At 41.6% G+C, this 19,701-nt stretch overlaps 1 protein-coding gene across 6 annotated transcripts in view; it reads left to right on the plus strand.

Moving 5' to 3' along the window:
• The window catches only part of UBP1 (upstream binding protein 1), a 52,343-nt gene that overhangs the window by 16,241 nt on the left and 16,401 nt on the right, over positions 1–19,701 (plus strand). For 4 of the 6 annotated variants that reach the window (XM_083862186.1, XM_083862187.1, XM_083862189.1 and 1 more), the window contains exons 3-6: positions 9,978–10,129; positions 16,209–16,285; positions 18,488–18,593; positions 19,237–19,343. In XM_083862186.1, coding sequence (XP_083718312.1) covers positions 9,978–10,129; positions 16,209–16,285; positions 18,488–18,593; positions 19,237–19,343 — 442 coding nt within the window. Of the gene's footprint in view, positions 1–825; positions 955–9,977; positions 10,130–16,208; positions 16,286–18,487; positions 18,594–19,236; positions 19,344–19,701 lie in introns of those variants that run through there. The other 2 variants (XM_083862188.1, XM_083862191.1) reach the window with 1 other exon arrangement.

A 19,701-nucleotide genomic window follows, 5' to 3' on the forward strand; every position in this document is an offset into this window, starting at 1 on the left:
TGAAAATGGAATAAAAGTGTTTAAAGCGCCTCTCGGGAGCCCCGTCTGTGGGTCAGAACAGACCCCACACCTGAGGGGCGAGGGGCCGCCATTCCCGGCATGCCCCGCTCCCGCCTCGGGCCGCCGCTTCCGGGGCGCTCCCGCCATGCCGCGGGCCGGGGGCGGAGGGGCGGGACCGCCCGCGCCCGTCAGCGCTGACGTCACCTGGCGTGAGGAAGTGCCCCCTCATTGGCCCGGCTTCCCCCTCACCCCTCCGCGCCCGCCCCCGATTGGCTCTCCCGGCGGGACCCGGCCAATCGGCGGCGCCGAGCGCGGGCAGGCACCGCCCCGGCAGCGCTCGGGGGTGGAAGCCGCCGCCATGTTGCCGTGAGCGGCGGCGCTGCGGGACGCGCCGGAGCGGCGGGCGCGGGCCCCCGGGGCGGCCCTGACCTCCGGCGGCGGCTCCTCCCCGGCGGGCGCCCGCGGTGCTGCTGCCGCCGCAGCCTCCCCCCTGCGAATGATGCGGCGGGAGGCGCCGCTGGGCTGGGTCGGAGCTCGGGCGGCGGCACAAGCGGCGGCGGCGGCGCCGGGCAGCGCACGGTCGGAGGAGGAGGCGGCGGCCGCCCGGTCCCCAGCGCCCCGCGGCGGCCGGGCGGGCGCAGGATGCTGAGAGCGACCCCGCGCCCCGGTCGCGCCGCGAGCACAGGGCCCCCCCGGGGCTGAGCGCGGAGTCGCCGCCGTTCCCGCCCCGCACGTTCATTTCCCCGCTCTCCCGTCTCCCCCGGCACCGCCCCCCGGCCCCCGGTGCCCCGGGCCCCGCCCCGTCCGGCTCCTCCCGCGGCGGGAGCGCGGCGGGCGGAACATGGCGTGGGTGCTGAAGATGGATGAGGTGATCGAGTCCGGGCTGGTGCACGACTTCGACGCCAGCCTCTCGGGCATCGGGCAGGAGCTGGGCGCCGGCGCCTACAGCATGAGGTAACTCCCCGCCGCCGCCTCGGGCCCCGCCGCCCTGCCCCGGCCGCCGGGCACGCCGAGGCTCCGCGGGAAGGAGGAGCCGCGGGTTCTCCTTTTCACCCTTTTAAAAATTTATTTATTTATTTATTTTTTCCTTGAGCTGTTCCCGAGGGCCGGAGGGCTCCCGCCCTCCCCTCCCGTGCCGCGGGCAGGTGCCACTGGGAATGGGCGGGCGGCTCCCCACGCCGGGGGCTCTTCCCTTTATATCCGGAATCCCTGCCCTAAAAATGACATTTCCCTCTCCCTGCGGGTGTAACCGGACCCCACGTTCCGAGCCGTGGTCGTCTTACTCTCGTCAAATGCAGTTCTTCTTCTTCGTGCTAAACAATACGCATTTCCTGCCAGGATTAAAAATGTTCTTTCTCGAGCAGCTAAAACGTTGGGTGGTAGAATGGTGGTGCTTCGTTCAGTGTGTTTGTTCCTGTATTTCTGCGTAGTGATGGGGTTTTTTTCTATGTGTTTAGTGATGAGGGGTTTTTTTTCTTGCAGTGTAGCTCTCTGCTCGTAGTCAACTTGGCGGTTTCCTTACCTTTTGATTGTTTTCCAGGTTTTACAAAGTTAGTGTTTGGATAGCGTTTGGATGTGCCTTTGTACTTGTTGGAGTAAATTTTAGCTCGCTCATGGGCAGAATGTGAGGATTCCTGAGTGACGACTGAGTGTGAAAAAGAAAAACTGTTTTTGAGACGACGACAGACATTTTGAGTCCAAGGTTTTCCACAGGGTTTGTCCTTGTTTTAAGTCTGGAGAAGTTAAAACAGTCGCGTTTGATAGTTTTGATGGCCCGGCCTTTGTAAAAGGCACGTTCTCTCTCAGGGAAACTGAAACTTGCAGGTGAACCACAAGCTTTATCTATTGTGTGTACTTTAAAGTTTGGAAGTGTAGTGTCTTTGCTGGAAGTTATGAAAAAGGGCTTCTGCTGGACAGAAATGAGCACTGTTCTGGTAGTATTTGGTATTGTGAGTTCAGTGGGTTTATGGTGGGACTTGTATTTGATGGGGCTTTTGTTCTGTGTGGGGTTTGGGTTGTGTTTTGCTGGGTTTGTGTGGGTTTTGGGTTTTGTTTTTTTTTAATTAAAAATAACATTGAGAACTTGCCAGTTTAGAGAACAAGGTGATTCATCTCTCTTGATGAGAATACTCCTGATTTTATATTCAGCTTGTCTGGATTTTATCCCACTCCTGTCCCGTTCCTGTCTTAGCAAACGTTCAGACACGGATCCCCTGAAGTGGTGGGCCAGCTTTTGTGGGCAGCTCTGGGGCTGTTGCCTGGATGTGTTTTAAGTGCAGACACCAATGGAAAATGCATGTGCTCGTGTTCAAGAACTGCTCTTCTCTACCTTGATTCAGTTCTCTCTAGCATCTCTTATTAGTAAAAATTCTGCTTTTTGACTGTTAGTTTTTTTCTTTTCCTCTGTTTTCATAACTTCATTTCTCATCCCAATAATGCACACACTTCAGTTTCTAGGAACTGTAAGAATTATCATCCTTACTATTGTTGGATAAATTGTTTTTTTCTGGTCATATAATCCTGTTATGGTGGGCAGCAGTCTTAAGTGACTTTTTGTTACACTTGCCTTCTTCTTAGGACATTGTGAATTACCACAGAAGAGTTGTAGCCATTAAAACAGCACTTAAAAAGTAATATTGTATAAGCTAAGCTGTATATGAGTCTTGAATCTTGTTACACACTTCATCTGCAGAGTATTTTTGGAAAACATGTGCAGTAGTAGTATTTGTAACTTTAATCATGGACCACGTAGTTAAGGGGATCACCTAATTGCCATTAGTGTTTGCTGCATTCAGAGTGATTCCCAGCACGTATGTAAGTCATTCTATGTATTGGTTGAATTTCTGCTTTAGAGAAATTATGGCCTGTTAAGTGATGTCAGAGGAGAAAACCAAGAGAGATGGCAGAGCATGAAGAGGAGAGATCCTGCTCTGTCACTGCTCAGTATGCCAATAGAAGCTTGTTATTTTCTTAAAAAAAAAAAAAAATGAAGAAAGTGTAATATTGCCTCGAGGAGAGTGCTGGGAGAGCTCCTCAAGGTATCTGCCCCCTTGATTTTGTAAATAAGATCTGCATGTAATTCTTTTAACTCTTGGGGTTATGTATAAAGGAGTTGATGATAAGTCAGAGCCCTCAGGTAGCATGTTTGGCATTGCTGCTGTGTTTATTCTTCCTGAGAAGTTGCACATGTTCATTGATCATCAGTCCATTGTAGGATTTTTGTTGAAAGGCAGCCAAGTGCCTCCTGAATTTCCCTGCAGATTCACACGGTTTTAAATAGTTTTCAGCGTTTCCTTAGAAAGTCTTGAAGCCTGTTTTTTTTTGGTTGCTGTTCCAGCACCTTCTCATGCAATAAGAAACTGCTTATAACCACAAAATTAAATTCAATTGATAGTGATGGTTGCCAGATGTGTCAAATGACACCTGCAGCAAAACTCATATAAAAACACTGTACCCTTCAGTGATAATGAGTTTTGAGTTAATTTAGGGGAGTTAATGCTAATTTCAGTTGAAAATGGCGCCCATCAGGTTTTCTTGTGAATCCCTCATATATCCCTTGTAACACAACAATAGTTGTGTACTTTTGAGGACTACTGATGGTTGCTGTGAACTGCAAAAAAATGGAGGCGATTTAATTAAAAAGACAAGTTTCAAAGAACTGCCTGTCATCTTTCTAGCAGAATTCCATTTTTCATCAATGAATTATTTGATTAATAAATCAATAACAGTTGGGTTGATTGAGCATTAATAGACAAGTACCCTAATGACTTGTGATTATGACTTATGATTACACGTAATTTTTATGTGTAATTTGAAAGCTTAGTATGTGGATTTATTTAAATGCTTACAGTTCCAATGGTGTTTGTAGTGCTACAATTCTGGCCTCTCATGGAGAACTTCCATTTCAGGAATAGCTGTTTTGGTATATATTTGTAGGTTAAAACCTGAAGTTCATCAAACTAGATAAAAAAATGAGTTTTGGTTCTGAAGTGGAAAAGTCCACAAAAGACTGTATGAAAATACATCGAGGTTATCTTCCATTTTTGGAGAATCAAATCAGTTTGACTCTGCTGCATCTCCCAAACACTTTAGTGTCTTTGGAGAATGCAGCTGTCTGCTGCCTGGATTGAAAAGAAGGAAAGCTTAATGCAGTCTTCAGTCTTGTTTCCTTACTGTGCTGTGGAGAGCCTTGGCTGCTGAGGGGACTCTGTACCACCCCTCAGCACAATTCAGGCTGCAGTGACCCTGAGATGCTCAGTCAGGAGTTGGGGGAACACGGCCTTACAACTTAGAGCTCTCTTTTCAAGGAGGAGAGAGGGAGGGTATTCTCTCCTAACAGCTTTTGGGTCCCTAACAGCCTTTTCTGGCTTCTGATAAACATGATTGGGTTGTGACAGTTACTGCCTTAACTTCATAGTTGCTGTGCAAATCCAAAAATGGGTTATCTCATTCAGGCCCTGTTTTTTGGCTGTTCTTACGTTATGACAGACAAAATTGCTGTTTATGCTTCCCCTAATGTCTCCCACTCTTTTGAGACTGCTGCTGGTTATATTGGATTTTTGAAAGAGGAATGCTTACTGATGGTATCCTGATTTTTTCTTCTTCATTTTTAGATGTACGAATTGTTTTCTGCAGAGTACCTTATAAAGCTTCTGTTGTAGTGGTCTGTTCTATTTTCTTATGCATTGCACTGTAGAAAAAATAATTTTCACTCCTATATTGACTCAAAAATCAAATGTCAGGTACTGATTAGAATTGGATCTTGATTCTTTGTGCAAGAATCCAAATATGTAAATACCTGTCAGGATATGGGTGTTTGGAGAAAAAGTGAATCTGTAAACCTAAGGCCTCCTTGCTTTGTTACCACAGATAAAAAATGTTGAAAGATAAACCTCACGTGGTTGATTGTTGACATTGGCTTGGGTTTGGGGTTTTTTGTTGCTGTTGTTTTCTTCCAAGTTGAATGTGTGAATACATTAAAAAAGTCAGGGCCCAGTTTAATTTTTAAGGAAAAGACTTCAAAGTACAGAAGTGTCTTCTGTGTTCCCCTGTCACATCTCATGTTGGATGGAGATACCAGACTGAGAGCAGGGCAGCAGGTCTGCCCTTGTCAGCTCTTCAGGCTTTCTCCTGTGTGGGATCTGCCTGTATTGGAGCTGCTGCAGGCTGGAGCAGCTGCCTGACCTCCCTGTGTTGGAGTGAACGTGGAACTGTGAATTTGTCATGGTGAGCGTTCTTCTTTTCCTTAGTAGGAAGGACACAGGTTTAAGTGTTGGCATTTTCTCCTTTGATTGGTGGTTTCATGTATTTTGTGCCGGACTCCCCTTACATTGAAGCCTTTCTCCATCTGAGTTTCTGTGTGATGGTCTCTGAGATTCCCAAGAACAGCATTACAATTGCGCCTGGTTCTCATTTGTGTTGGACAGCTTCTTGGACAGCTGCTGCAGAGAGGGTTGTTCCCCAGAAATTAATTCCAGGGGTCTTGCCCCACATCAAACTTGATTTTGTGGACACAGGGAAAGTGTGAGGAAGTACCAGGTCTCCCACTGCCTTACATTTCCTGTGGCTTGCTCGTACCTCTGAACAGTTCAGAGCTTGGCCTGGAGATCATAACTCTTTAATTCAAATACTGCTTGAGATTTTTTTTTCTTAAAGGTATTCGTCCTCGTAAAAAACATGCTTTAAAGTTTCAACAGGCCTGCCTGTGTGTTCTTGGGATGCTTTAGTACTCACACCCAAAAGTATACAGTCCAGAAGATAGATAAGGCAGATGATGGATGGCATGTCAGTTGTTTGAATTTTGTTGACATAGTAGTTCCTGTTCTTGTAAAGACAGGAAGTTCTTAATTTATTTTTTGACCCTATTATTAGGGAGGGGTTTTTTTGTATGTGTGTGTTAGGAGTTTTTTTTAAAACCCTTTGAAAAAGTGTGGAAAAAGGTTTGAAATATTTAGGAAAGGTGATTTTGAAGGCTTACAAACACATTTCACAAGCATGGGGGGATAAATGACATTTTTCTTGTTCTTTTTGTACAATGCTCATGTAGGTTACATGACACAGGAGCCCTTCTCACATGTGGTGCATCCTACTGGATGCTTCAAGGGGTGACATTCACCTTGCTTCCTCTTCTGAGCCTCCCTGCCTTTGTGTGGTGATGTCTCATGTATGCACCTCATGTAGCCCATGTAGCTCAGGCTTGTGTTGGAGGATAACTTTGCCGCCTCTTTGGGGTGTCATGAAGATTGTTTCTGTTGGGTTTTTTTTCTGGGTAAATTTTCCTCCTCCCTGTAGGAAGAAAAGAATGGCTTTCGTTTGGATGCTTTAGATAACACATGCTGAGGAACTGAGATAAGGCTTTTCTTACTAGAGCTAATAGTTTCAAAAACTTGGTCTCAGAGTTACTTCCATCAGGAGAGTAAACCCTGGTAGATGGACTTTCTCAAATGATACCATAAAATAGACCAAAAGATCCCTTGAAACATTACTGCTTGCCTGTTCATCAGCTTACTTGTAGTTCTAAAGTTCACTTAAATGAGACAAGTGAAGTAAACGAATCTTTACTTCACATGATCAAAAGTTAATGGCAAAAAACGAACAGAATCAGTCTCTTCAAGCTCTCTCTTCTGTAGTCTGAAATAATTTCAACAGTAGCTATTTTGGAAAACTTGGCTTTTCCTCTGTCTGGGCTGCTCTGCCACTGGGCACTTCAATTTAGGTGAGAGGTTCTTTTCTGTGTGAAATAACTTCAGCAAAGCTGGCACTACAAGTCCCTGTCTTTAATCTGTACTGGCCTAGCAAAAATAAGGTTTCACCAGATGAGTAGGAAGATGACTAAAGGATGCCTCCATAACTATACATAAGTGTGGAGGCTGCCAGGGACTGACTGTGGGCAGATGATTCGTCCTGCTGGGACGTTGGGTCATTATAAAGGCAGAAAATGTAACGGGAGGTCTGAGGGGGAAAAGGCTGGAACTGACAAGGCCGATCTGTTCTCTGTATTGTGTTCCTTTGTGGGATTTCTTTGGGGTTTGTTTGTTTTTAGTTTTGTTGGGTGTTAAAATAGAATCAGTATAAGATTAGAGGTGGTAAAAAGACTGATTTAGCATCTCCATAGTTTCTGGGAATGTGATTGACGCACCAGCATATATTATATGCGGTTTAGCAGCTTTAGCTGAAGTAAAGAGCACTATTAAATATACTAAGTTTCTGTTTCCCATTCTGAGCAGTCTTTGCATCTTTTTTTCAGCTGTGCTGCAATTAATTTTATTTTGTAGAAGATTCTTGTTGCTGTGAAATTTAGTTGGTCCCTATTTAAACTGATACTTCTGGTCTTAATTTGAAACATTTTGCTCATACCTTATTGACTCTTTTAATTGCAGCTTTAATCTGTTTTTAGATGGGGGAAGAGTGTATGTTGAAATGCAAAAAACCACTAGTATTTCATTCTTTGCAAGTGAATAAATCAAAATGTTATTTAAGTGGTATTTATTTAAAGGTGCTCTAGGATGAAGTTTACATTGCGTTGGCTTGTCTTTTCCTTTGGAATGTGCTAGTACCGAGGAGAGTTTTAGAAGAAAAATATGCCTTGTGCTGTCCTCTGGAGTGTTTTTTGGAATGGTGGCATTTAAGAGTGAACATTATGCTCTCTTTATAGCTAAATGTTAGGGTTGTAGAGTTGGATGTCTTTATTTTTCCTTCTTCTGCAGTGGCGGTTAATCATTATGCTTTGTAAGTATCAGCAAAAGCTGGTTTAAAGCTGCCTAAATTGGTGTATTTGTAGGCTTCCAATGCCTGTCTCTTAAGTAATTTGTAACCACAAATTAACTGCTTTGTAACCGCTTTCTTACACCAGACCAGCTACATTTTTAACTTCAAATTGTGAGTAGAAAATGAAGGCTTTAAAAATATTTTTCATGAATACACAAAAGACTTCTCTTTCTGTGAAGGCAAGTGCTGCAGAACTTAGTTAAGAATTGCAGGTAATTTATTTGGTGAGACACTTCTCATGCCTGGGTTGTTGCACTTTGACTCATGTGTGTATTTTAAACATTGCCATTGTTTCCATGTTCTTGCTGCTTTAAAATTCCTCCTCATAAAAGCACTTGTGTTTTGGGTGCTGAAGTGTGTGGCGAGGTTGGGTTCCTGGTGTAGCAGTCCTGTCTTGGGATGCTTCCCTCTGCTTGTCGCAGCTCTCCCTCCTGTGTTGTCCCTGCTGACATCGGGGCTTGAAGCAGCTCCTTGTTTCTTCTGAGTCATCACTGACGAGCGCTCACCCATCTGTTGGATTTTGGTGTCCCACTCACAGATCCTTGTCTCTGTACAAGTAAACTCCTTTAAGTGTGTCCACTTCTCCCAAGTGGTTATGTCACATCTTCCTTTGTAATTTATTTAAATCTTCTCTGGGCTCCAGTTTGGGGAGGTGGCATCAGAAGTAGTCAGGACTCAGTTCAGTAGGCTTGTAATGCTTTTTTGGAGAGTGTACTGCTTTGACCTGCTTACATCAGTCTTTGTAGCATCTCCTGTGCTTTCTTACTAGGGAAAGGGAATCCGTGTGAATATCTTTTTTTGGTCTCCTTATTTAATTCTAGCTGGTTTTTGGGAGAGACACTGTACAGTTTCTACAAGGTATAGACAAATTTCTTAGACATTTTCACCCTTCATAAATATTTTCTTGTTCAATATAACATCTTCCAGGTAGCCCAGAGAGTGACATCCCTAATGGAATGTGTCACTTGCTCTGAAAAAAGGTTGAGGTGCCCCACCCACACTAAGACTTAAGTAGACCAAGTCTTATATTCTAACCCTTTGTGACAGAAAAATATTGGCTGTCATTTCATTTTTTGAATGAATTATGATACACTCATTTGATTCTTCAGACGTGCTGGAATTCAAGAGAAATTAATTGAGTTCTCTTTAAATAAAGCACACTCTTGGAGAAATGAGGAACATTTTTCAAAAATTTTAGGGTACAACATACAAATAGTAGTGCAATACAGGCATTTGTAATTGTTTTACAAAATATATTTAATCTGTGTTTATGATCAGTGCAAGAGATACAAACAAGATACATGTTGGTTAAAAATTAAATAAACAGGTGAGGTGGTGTGAGATCTTTATTCACTTAGAAACATTTTTAAAGCAAGTTGCATGGCTGTACAGATGATTTCATCATGAACAAAATTCAGTGCAAGAGAAACTCTTTAAAAGTTTAATTTATGAAGGGTTTCTGTTTACAAGGAAGATCATTACTAATACAGATTACTTATTTCTGTAGAAAGCCAAAGATGTGTTTGCTGGTTGTGGTGAAGCTGTCTTACCACAGCTTGTGGACAACATGAATTGCTCTTTATTCTCAAGAAACACGACATTTCCAAAGTTTTTCTGGTGGTTGTAAATCTTAGATAAGTGAAGTGAATCTTGGCATAGTTTTTATAGCTTATGTTTTGTGAATCTACTGCTTAATCATTTTTGAGCTACTAATCACTCTGCTGAAGCCTCAGAAAGGACGGACAATGTGGACAGAATGAATAGGTTAGATACAGTGGTACTAAATGAGGAGAGAGAAACTTTCATACTGTAGGTAACTTACTTTGGGAAATACATTATTTCAAAGAAGAAAATTAAGGCCTTGCTTTCATTTGCATGTTTATTAGGCAAGCTTGGCTGTGTTGACAGGTGAAAAGTTGAGAGCACTGAATTTTTTAAGTGGAGACAGGAAACAAAGATTAAATTTTCAGAGGATCAATGCAGCTGTTTGTCTGCTTAAGTCCCATGGTATTATTTATGTATCCTGGCCTAAATTGGGGTGGAAAATGTTTTGGATACTGCACATATAGATTTTACTAATAAAATAAGTAACAAAATTCTGGATGTATTTCACTGTGGGGTTTTTTTAAGTCACAAATAACTTTTTTTTCTTTCACTTCAATCAAAACAGGGCCAGAAGTCTCAAAGTTGTCTGTTTTTATTCTTTTCAGTGATGTTTTGGCACTGCCTATTTTCAAACAGGAAGATTCCAGCCTTCCACAAGAAAATGAGACCAAACATCCACCTTTCCAGTATGTTATGTGTGCTGCAACATCTCCAGCAGTAAAATTATATGATGAAACTCTCACATACTTGAATCAAGGTTGGTATACATATGTGAATGCAACTTGTGGTGTAAGTCTGAAACTGGAATGGTATTTCATGTCTGATACATGTGTGTAGATCCAAGCTAAATGCATGTCAGAAATGAGGTTGTAAGGATGCCTCACTTGTCTTTTTTTGTCCAACTTGTAGGCTCATAGCTGTAGTATGGTGTTACTTTTCCCTTTGGAATGTGATGGAGTGAGGGTCTTTCTTCCTTTGTTGGTTTGGGTTTGGGGTTTTTTTTCCTGTTGTGTTTTGCCCCTCTCCATCCCCCAATAAAATCAAGCCAGTGAGTTTTTAGGAGACAAATTTCAGGTGGTAATAGCTGAAAATTTGGGACTAATTTCTGTTTAAATTTGATTCATATTTGATGCAAATTAACTGGATATTTGCATGGGATACACACAAACAGCCCTCAAAAATCATAATAAATGTCAAAATGTCAGTTCCTGATGTGTTGCATAGAAGAAAGCACTGTAACTGCTCTCAAATTAGCCAGACATATCTGTCCAGAATTGTATTATGTTTAAACACAATCAGGAGTGCAGTTACCTTTTGAGTTTGTATACATACTAGATAAATACTTCACGGGAATCAGACTGGGTTTTTTTCCTTTTTTCCTGGGTTTTAATTTGCATGAAAATTGTTTGCAGGGTTTTTTTCTAGAAAGAGCACTGACTGCTAAGTAAAATAATCTGAATGTGATCATTGCCATATGATAAAACCTTCCTCACCTCTGAGAATTACTTAGGACATTGGTGTCCTAAGTTGAGTTAGCTAGTATTCTGAACTCAAAATCATTTATCATTTGTTTTGGACCATATCAATGGCTTCATTCCCTCTCACTTCTCCATCCCCCTCCTCTGGCTCTAATGCCCTAGGATCTCCAATCCTATATCTAGTTTCTTTTCCTTGTGGATATTGACTCAAAGTCTCAATAGACTGTGCTGTAATTTGAAGACAGAGCACAAGGTAGCAGTCTGAAAGAGGAAAGTGCTTGCTGTCTTGCTTGTGAGAAGAGCTTATCATTTAAAGTAACAGCATCTAAAATGGCTGTAAATGTTTCATCTGTCCTTGAAAATACCTTTTAATATCAAAATTTAATTGGCAAAGAAGTTTTGGTGATTCTCGGTGTCCTGGGTAGGTTTTCCTGATGTTGAAAAATGAGGGCATTGGTATACCCTTTCCTTAAATAAAAATAGACTTCACAGTCTCCTTTCTGTGCTACTACTTCAGACAGAAGGACATTACATTTATTGCCTAAGTTAAGGCCTTTTCATTAAAATTTCTCTACAAGCTTTTAGTCTGTATATGTGTATATACTCAGTGGGTGGTTGGGCACTGGAACAGGCTCCCCAGGGCAGTGATTACAGCACCAGCCTGACAGAGCTCAAAAAATGTTTGGACAGTGCTCTGAGGCACATGGTGTGACTATTGGGGTGTCCTGTGCAGGGCCTGGATGGAGCTGGACTCTGATCCTTGTGAGTCCCTTCCAACTCAGCAGATTCTGTGATATGTAAAAAAAAAAAAAAGTTATGAGACATGATTTCTTTCACACTGAAGGCAGCTTAAAGCTGGGATCTGTCTGCAACACTGCTTGTGCTGGTAGGTATGTTTGTGCTTATATTGAGTCCTCTAGCAAAAGAGTAATTTACATCCTGGTTATTCAGACATCTAGTGTCAGGTTTGGCCCCATTTTCAGGCAGTGTCTTGCCTTAAATAATTTTCAAGAGGAAGTACCCCTTTGAATTTTGTCAGCAGTTTTAGTTTCCTGGCTTGGGAATATCAGAAGCAGTGGGAACATTTGCCCTGTCTGTTAAGCTGTGGTGACATTTCCTAAGGCAATACCTAAACAAGCCCTGACTTCACCCTCTGTCAGTAAGTATTTTAATTAGTATAGCTTAGCTAAGAGTGTCAGTCAGAGTTCAGGGAGCATCTGGCTGATGTTCCAGTCATGTGATGGAGGTTTTGGTAGTCCTACAAGGAGCAGGATGTTGTACTCAGTTCCCTTGTTTTCCTTCCAACTTGAGATATAGTATGAGCTGATGGAATATTTAATGTGACTAGACATTCAGCTAAAGCTGATTCTAGAAGTTCAGATCTTGGAGTGGTGATGGTGGGTTGTTCAGGGGTTTGCAGGGTTCTTACTGTGAAATCTGTTAAATAGGTCCATTGAAGACATGTTGAAGTTATGGGACAGTGTTTTGAGTTGGCTGCTGTTCAGCTAGATGTATATGGAATAGCAGAAGTGATATGGAAGAGAATTGCTTTTAAAAGGGAAGCATTCTTTAGATTGGTTTCCACAGTGCAGCAAAGCTTGCAGTTCTGTGAATGCAGAGAAGTGCTTGGGAGAGATAGGATCCAGCTTGGAAAGGGCAGTGAAGCTTTGCCAGCTTGTGACTGACCTGGTAAGGAGAGCTTTAAAGTAGGAACAGTGAGGGAAGGAGAGAGGGACTGACAGCAGCACTGTGAGGGAGTGATGGCCATGGCTGATAAGCAAAGAGCATGAAAGGGAACACAGCATCAACAAAAGGAAGCTTGAACAGGGACATTTCCAGCATCTGGATGTGAGCAAGTCAGTGCCTGTAGAGCATCATTCCAAGGAAACACCAAAGCCCTTTGTGGTAAATCAGCATGATGAGGTGCCTCTGAAGTGCACACAAATCAGTAGTGCAAGCGGCATAGGAAGTAAACGTGAGGATTTAGGACAGCTGTGTGATTTTTGGGGTCACAGAGACTTGATGGGATAGCTTGCTGAGTGCCATGTTACAGTGTGGGGATACTGGCTCTTAAGGAAAGGCAGAGTAAGAGGATAAGGGAGGGGAGGTGAAGCATTGTGTGGGAGAACAGCTGGAATGTCTAGGGCACTGCCTGGGGATAGGTGATGTTCCAGTTGAGCTCTTATGGTTGGATTATGTCATATGGTTGCCATTGTAGTGAGTGTCTGCTGTAGGCCACCTGGCCAGGAAGAACAGGTAGATGAGATACTTTTGAAGAGCTGGAAGTAGCCTCACATTCACAGGCCATAATCCTTGTAGTAGGACCTCAAGCATCCTGATGTCTCCTGCAGGGGCAGCACAGCAGGGCATGAGCAACCCAGGAGGTTACTGGAAAGTGCTGATTGACAGCTTCCTGACCCAAGTGATAGAGGATAGCTCTGCTCTGCATCATGAAACAGGGAGGACCTCACTGGGGTTGGGAGTTTCAAGGTCAGACAGGCTTGTCTGCCCTCAAGATGGTGGACTTCAGGATCGTGAGAGAAAGAAGCAAGGCAGAAGACCAAGATCTCATCTTTGAACTTCAGGAGAGTAGAGTCACATGGGATAAAGCTCCAGAGGGAAGAGGGCCCAAGATAACTGGTTAACATTCAAGGATCAGCTGATCCAAACTCAAGTGCAGTAAATCCCAATAAACAGGAAGTCAGGCAGAAATGACAGGAGGCTTACATGCATAAGGAAAGGTACTCAAGATAGGCATGCAGAACGTGGAAGCAGGGACAGGTAACCTGAGAAGGGTACAGAGATACTGTCCAAGCCTGCAGGGATGCAATCAGAAAAGCCAAAGCCCAGCTGGAACTGAATCTGGTGAGGAACGTCAAAAGCAAGATGGCCTTGTGTACGTAAATGACAAGAGGAAGACAGTTGAAAGTGGGCCCCCTGCTGAACAGGACACTGGCCATGGTGACATGGGACATGGAAAAGGCTGAAGTACTGAATGCCTTTTTGGGCTCAGTCTTTTCTGGCATCACTAGTCTTCAGGAATCCCAGGCCTTAGACATGAGGGGAAAGTCTGAAGCAAGGAGTATGTACCCTTGGTGGAAGAAGAACAAGTCAGGGAAGGCTTAAGCAAACTGAACATACATAAATCTGTGTGTCCTGATGGGATGCACCCACAAGTGCTGAGGGCAATGGCCTGTGTCACTGTGAGGCCACCCTTGATAGTCTTTTAATGATCTTGGTGGCCAGGAGAGGTGCTAGAGACTACATGAAAGCTAATGTTGCTCTCATCCTCAAAAAGATGAGCCAGGCAACTACAGGCTACCTTGGAAGGTGGTGGAGCAGTGTTTCCTGGTAACCATTTCCTGGTATATAAAGGACAAGCTCATCAGGAATAGTCAGCACAGATTTCCCAAGGGGGTATCATGCTTGACCAGCTTGATAAACGTCTGTGATGAACTGGGTGGCTTGGTAGAGAAGGAGAGTGTAGTAGGCATTGTTTACAAGTGGTTCCTTCAAGTAAGGCTTTTGCTGGTTTCTCCTGTGAGATTTTTACAGAGAAGCTTATGAAGTATGGTCTGAATGAGAATCCTTTGAGATACTCAGAAGCTGCCAGGCTTAGTGCTGGACAATTGGCTGTATGTGACCTTACCTTGACCAGGGGAATTGCCCAAAATGACCTCCAGAAGTCCCTTCCAAACTTGAACATTCTGGTATTTTTGTGAACAAAGCTACCACAGATGCATTGTGAAGCAGGGGGGAGTTACTGTCCATAGCCTGTGTCACCTTGCTCCTGTGGCTGTTCTCCAGGAAAGAGCAGAGAAAACAGTGGATACAGGTCTCATGTAGGGATGACAAAAATCAGTGCTGTGGTATTTTCACACTTTCAGAGCAGCTTCGTGTCCAAAACTCCAAAATGGAATGTATCTGTTCCTCTGTCTTGAAAACTTCCAGAGCTGTTTTTACATTTTCAAGTCTTGTATTCTTTGATTTTTACTTTTATCAAATCTACTGTCTTAATACTATTCTGTACCTATGAAAGGTTAGCCACACCTCTTGAAGAAACAATCAGAACTTTTTTCTTCACCCACCTCCCTACCCCCCCTAAAAATGTTGAGAGAGAACAGAGAAATACTTGAGAAAGATTATTAACATTGCTAGAGCTAAAAAATGCTTACTTTAAAGATAGTTGAACTTTTATGTTATAGCTATGTGAGTAGAATAACGTGGGTAGTTGAACAAATCACACTAACAGGAAAAGTTTCCTCCTGTTAAATATATAAGAAGAGAAATTATATATTATTTACTTAACTGCACTAGGTGAACCTATATTTCATATGGATTTGCATCATTAATCACTGTATCAATATTCACAGGCTGCTTGGGTAAAGAAAGCCTGTACATATGTAGAGTACATACATAAATATATGCTTGTTGTGTTGAAACAAAAAAAAAACAAAAACCCTGAAACAGTCCATAGTTGGAAGTAATATCAGTCTGTGATAAGTGAAAGGAGATTAAGAAATCATTTGCTCATTCACAGGGTTATTGCCTTGTAGGGCAAGTCAGAATGTCTTAAATGTATTGTACACTGGACCATAAAGGTAACCTGAAGGACAGTGCAGGTGATGACTTTACTGCATTTAATCTTATTAAAGATGTTGAAATTAATTTTGTCCTATGTTTTAGTTAGGGAAATACGATTTTGCAAATGAATATGTACTGCTCGCTCTGGAAGGAAAAAAATTCTTGGAATTAAATTAGTACAAGCTTTGCTTCCCTTGAAACACAACAGTTTATCATATTCGGTGGAAAGATAGGTTTGCTCATAGTGTTGATATAAACAGTAACAGTCTCTTTTAAAGGTCTGTATTTCTGAAATCTGCAAAGCATAAAAATCCTACAAAGGCAACAGGTGTAGGGACAAAATTAAACGTGGGAGAACAGTGTTTATGTTTTGGAAAGACTATGAAAACTCTGCAAGAGTTTGTTTTGGAAGACCAGTTAATGGTTCTCAGTATGTTGCCATTCAGCAGTTTTAAAAAAGAAAGGAATTCAGCCTTGAAATGTTTTGGGGTTTTTTTAGGAAAAAAAAAGTAGAGAAGCAAGGACTTGCACTTGACACAAAATGAAATAATTAAACTTTGAAAATATCTCCAAGTTTTAAGGGGAGCAAATGTGTAACTTTGTTTTGTTAATTTGCATGCTGTGAAGTGCACGTTGCTATCTGGATCTCTCAAACTCAGGTTTTAGGTACTGGTATTCTCGTGTAGTGAACCAAAAGCTAATCTAAATGCACTCAACACAAAACAGCCTTTTGCTCTTACCCTTTTACCCATGCAATTTTTTTTCTCTTTAAAGGTCAGTCCTATGAGATCCGAATGCTCGATAATCGGAAAGCTGGAGACATACCAGAGATCAATGGAAAACTGGTGAAGGTGAATTTAAGTTCACTAGATAATGTTACTAACAAACCAGAGACTGTATATTTTATGGATTTTTTTTTTTCTACTGTCACTAGCTATTGGTCAGAATATGTGGACCAGTGATGTTTACAAATAAAAACATGTGGATATAAGTACCCAATGCACACTTGTGTGCACCGAAGACCTGAGTATTTATGCAAAGCTTAAGGTAGTTTTCTGTATCTGTAGATTTTGTATCCACTGTCTTCTGAGCCATCACATTATTTATTTCAAATGATTAGGAGAGGTGGAGGATCACTTAGAAGTGGAGGTATTGTGAACCTGTTTCTTAACAAGTGTTACAGAAAACACATGGAACCAACCTGAGGGTTTTGCAGCAGTGGGATATTGGAGGTTCATCCATAGGAAAATGGATCTCTAATTTTGCTGCTTGTTGAGCAGTTTATTCCACAGCTGAGCCCCTTTCCTCAGTTCCAGATTTGTCTCCTTGTGCTTTAGTGTTCCTAGAAAGTGTGGATCTGAGGTACTGTATGAAGCACAAAAATGAGACAAACCGAAAAATTACCCAGTTTGGAGTACAGATGATTAAAAGAACTGATGGAGGGGCTTGGACTTTTCTTCTAAGCACATGATGATTATTGATTTTATTGAATTCTAAAAAAAGTCTTACTCAGGTATTGGGAAAGAGGGGAAAAACTTCAGTTAAAGTCACTTTGAAACTGGTGCTGATAAATGCACCAGAACAGTGTGCCTGTGGAAGGCTGAATCTTTACCTGCTAGCTTAGGGCTGTGTAATTTGTGAACTTTGGCTTGCTTATACTGTATAGTCCTAGGCCTTATTCTTATTTGTCTGTGGGATGCTTGTTCAGAGATCATTTCACAAGCATAAAGGCAGAAGCATAAAAGTGGGGTTTGAGGGTTCTGTAATTAAACTTTTTACAACCTAGCATGGTAACTTGCTGTAATAAGCATGTGGACTATTGTGCCCCTTTAGGTGCTATTTCCTTGTAGCCTTGGGATGTCTCTCCCATAATTTTCTAGGTTTATATGTGGGTGATGAGTCATTTGGTAGGTGCAATAGGGAAAAGCAGTGTAAAAGTTTAGAGAAGTCAGTTTTCCCATAGGAAGGTATTGTAATGCTGCATCAGTGAATTTTCCATTTTGGACAATGAAATATTGGAATCTCACAGTATTTTACCAAAGAAATCATTTCAGTTAGGTGAGAGTGGCAGATATTTCTGAGTTCTAAACAGGCCAGTTTGCAGTGCAGAAGGAGTGGTGCCTTTGTGTGTTTGTGTTTGTTCATGCACACACACACACACACACACACATTTACTTGCTATTATCTTTGAACTAAACCCAAGGAAGTGAAATCCATCTTGAAGAGGCACTCTGTTTAAAAGTTCTTGGGTTTTGTGGACACTTTTAGCTGCTGCTAATACAAGGAAGACTGTAGAAAAATGGAAAAAAAAATGCAAATCTGTCTACATTCTATTTGTTGGGTAACAATCAATGTGTACAGTATTTTTCCACCCTCTTTGTAACAAAATTGCTTTATATGTGCATTCATTTAGCAGTACCAAAACTGCCCACAAAAATATGTATTGTTAGATAATTTGTTCTAGCTGAATAAAGTTAGTCGTGTTATAGTTGTTCTGGATGAATATTTCATCTAGAGTAGTTGGGAAAGTTTGGAACTTTTAAATTCTATTAAGTGAAATCATAGATCAATTGTAAATATCTTATAAGTACAACAAAGAGAATTTCTTCTTTTATTTCTTAAAATGTCCTACAAAAAAAGTTCACTGAATTCCCAGTGAAAGAATGATCAAGTAATATTCACCACTTTTCATAATAAATTACATCTTTGGTGTTTGCTTTCTAAAATAATTTGGTGTTGCCTACACAGTGTTGATACTGTACTGCCAGTGTTGCTTAGTTCACTGTATGTAATTCATAATGACCTTTAGAGTATCCAATCAGATGTATCTCTCCCTTGCATTTTTATCACATTTTCATGTATCTCCTGCTGCTCAGTTCTATTTCTGTGTTCTGGAATATTTTGAGATACTGATGCTTGCCAAATTTTTGCCGTAAATGTGTATTTATTGGCACTGTGGCTATTTTGGGAAGTTTTAGTACTTTATCTTTAGGCTGTTTCTAAACGTGTAGTGACTCTGTGGCTCATCACAGGCTTGTTTTGTCCTTTGTTAGAGCATTATAAGAGTTGTGTTCCATGACAGAAGGCTGCAGTACACTGAGCACCAGCAGCTGGAGGGTTGGAAGTGGAACCGCCCTGGGGACAGACTGCTCGACTTAGGTATAATTGTTTCTGTTTGTTGCCACTGTATGAAATTCGATTTCCAAAATTAAATTTATCACGTTCACATTTATGCTGAGGCTGATGAAAAAGGACAGACCAGATCTCTGGATGCTGTTTTGTCATAGTGTGTGTTTTGAATATAAATGTTCTTACCACTTTCACATTCTCTTCAAACTTCTAAGTGCTATAAAAGTAAGATAGCAACTCTGCAGCCATATGCATTTAATAATATTTCTAATTTTGGTTGCTAAGTGTTGCAGTGATTAGGAGACCACAGACAGAAGTAATTCTCTGTTAGATTGTTGCAGTGATTAGGAGACCACAGACAGAAGTAACTCTCTGTTAGATTGTGAAAATGGTGCCAACATGGTTTCTGTACTTTGCGTAATGTGATTGTTTAGTCCATAACCTCAGGAGTGGCAGCAGGGGGGGAGAATGAAAAAGCACCCAAAACCTTGAGCACTTTGTATGTTGAATCTACTGAGACTCTTTGTATCAGTCCTAAGAAACTGGTCAAGCCATCAAAGCCCACATTTTTCCATCCTACCTTGTGTATGCTGATGATATATTACGATTTATTTATCTATCATGTTTGCTTGCTGTATGATTGTTCTGAAATACATGCTGCTTATTTTAATAGATATTCCAATGTCTGTTGGAGTCATTGATATCAAGACAAATCCAAGCCAGCTCAACGCAGTTGAATTTTTATGGGATCCAACAAAATGTACATCTGCTTTTATTCAGGTTTGAAACTTTATTTGACTGGATGTCTGTGTTTGCCTTTCAGGTCACAAACAGCAGTATACATGAAATACAAAGCTTCTTGGTTTATTATTTGTGGGATGGCCATTAAATACCATCTTGGTGAAAAAACATGGGTTCATAGGTCCAGTAGAGTCCCTAGTAAGGTTTTTCTGTTTAATTTGGGTTTATAGAAAAATTTAAATAAAAACCTTTCAAAAGGCTCTTTGAAGAAAGCTGTTGTAGTTAAAATATTTAGTTGTATGAAGTATAAAAATTAGTTTACATTGCTCTCAGTAACTCTTACTACTACTTTCAGCAGAAGCTTGGCTTAAGGATTCAAAATTTAAAGTATTGTCCT

This window comes from Zosterops lateralis, assembly GCF_965231275.1.
Source record: "Zosterops lateralis genome assembly, chromosome: 1".
NCBI classification, from domain to species: domain Eukaryota; kingdom Metazoa; phylum Chordata; class Aves; order Passeriformes; family Zosteropidae; genus Zosterops; species Zosterops lateralis.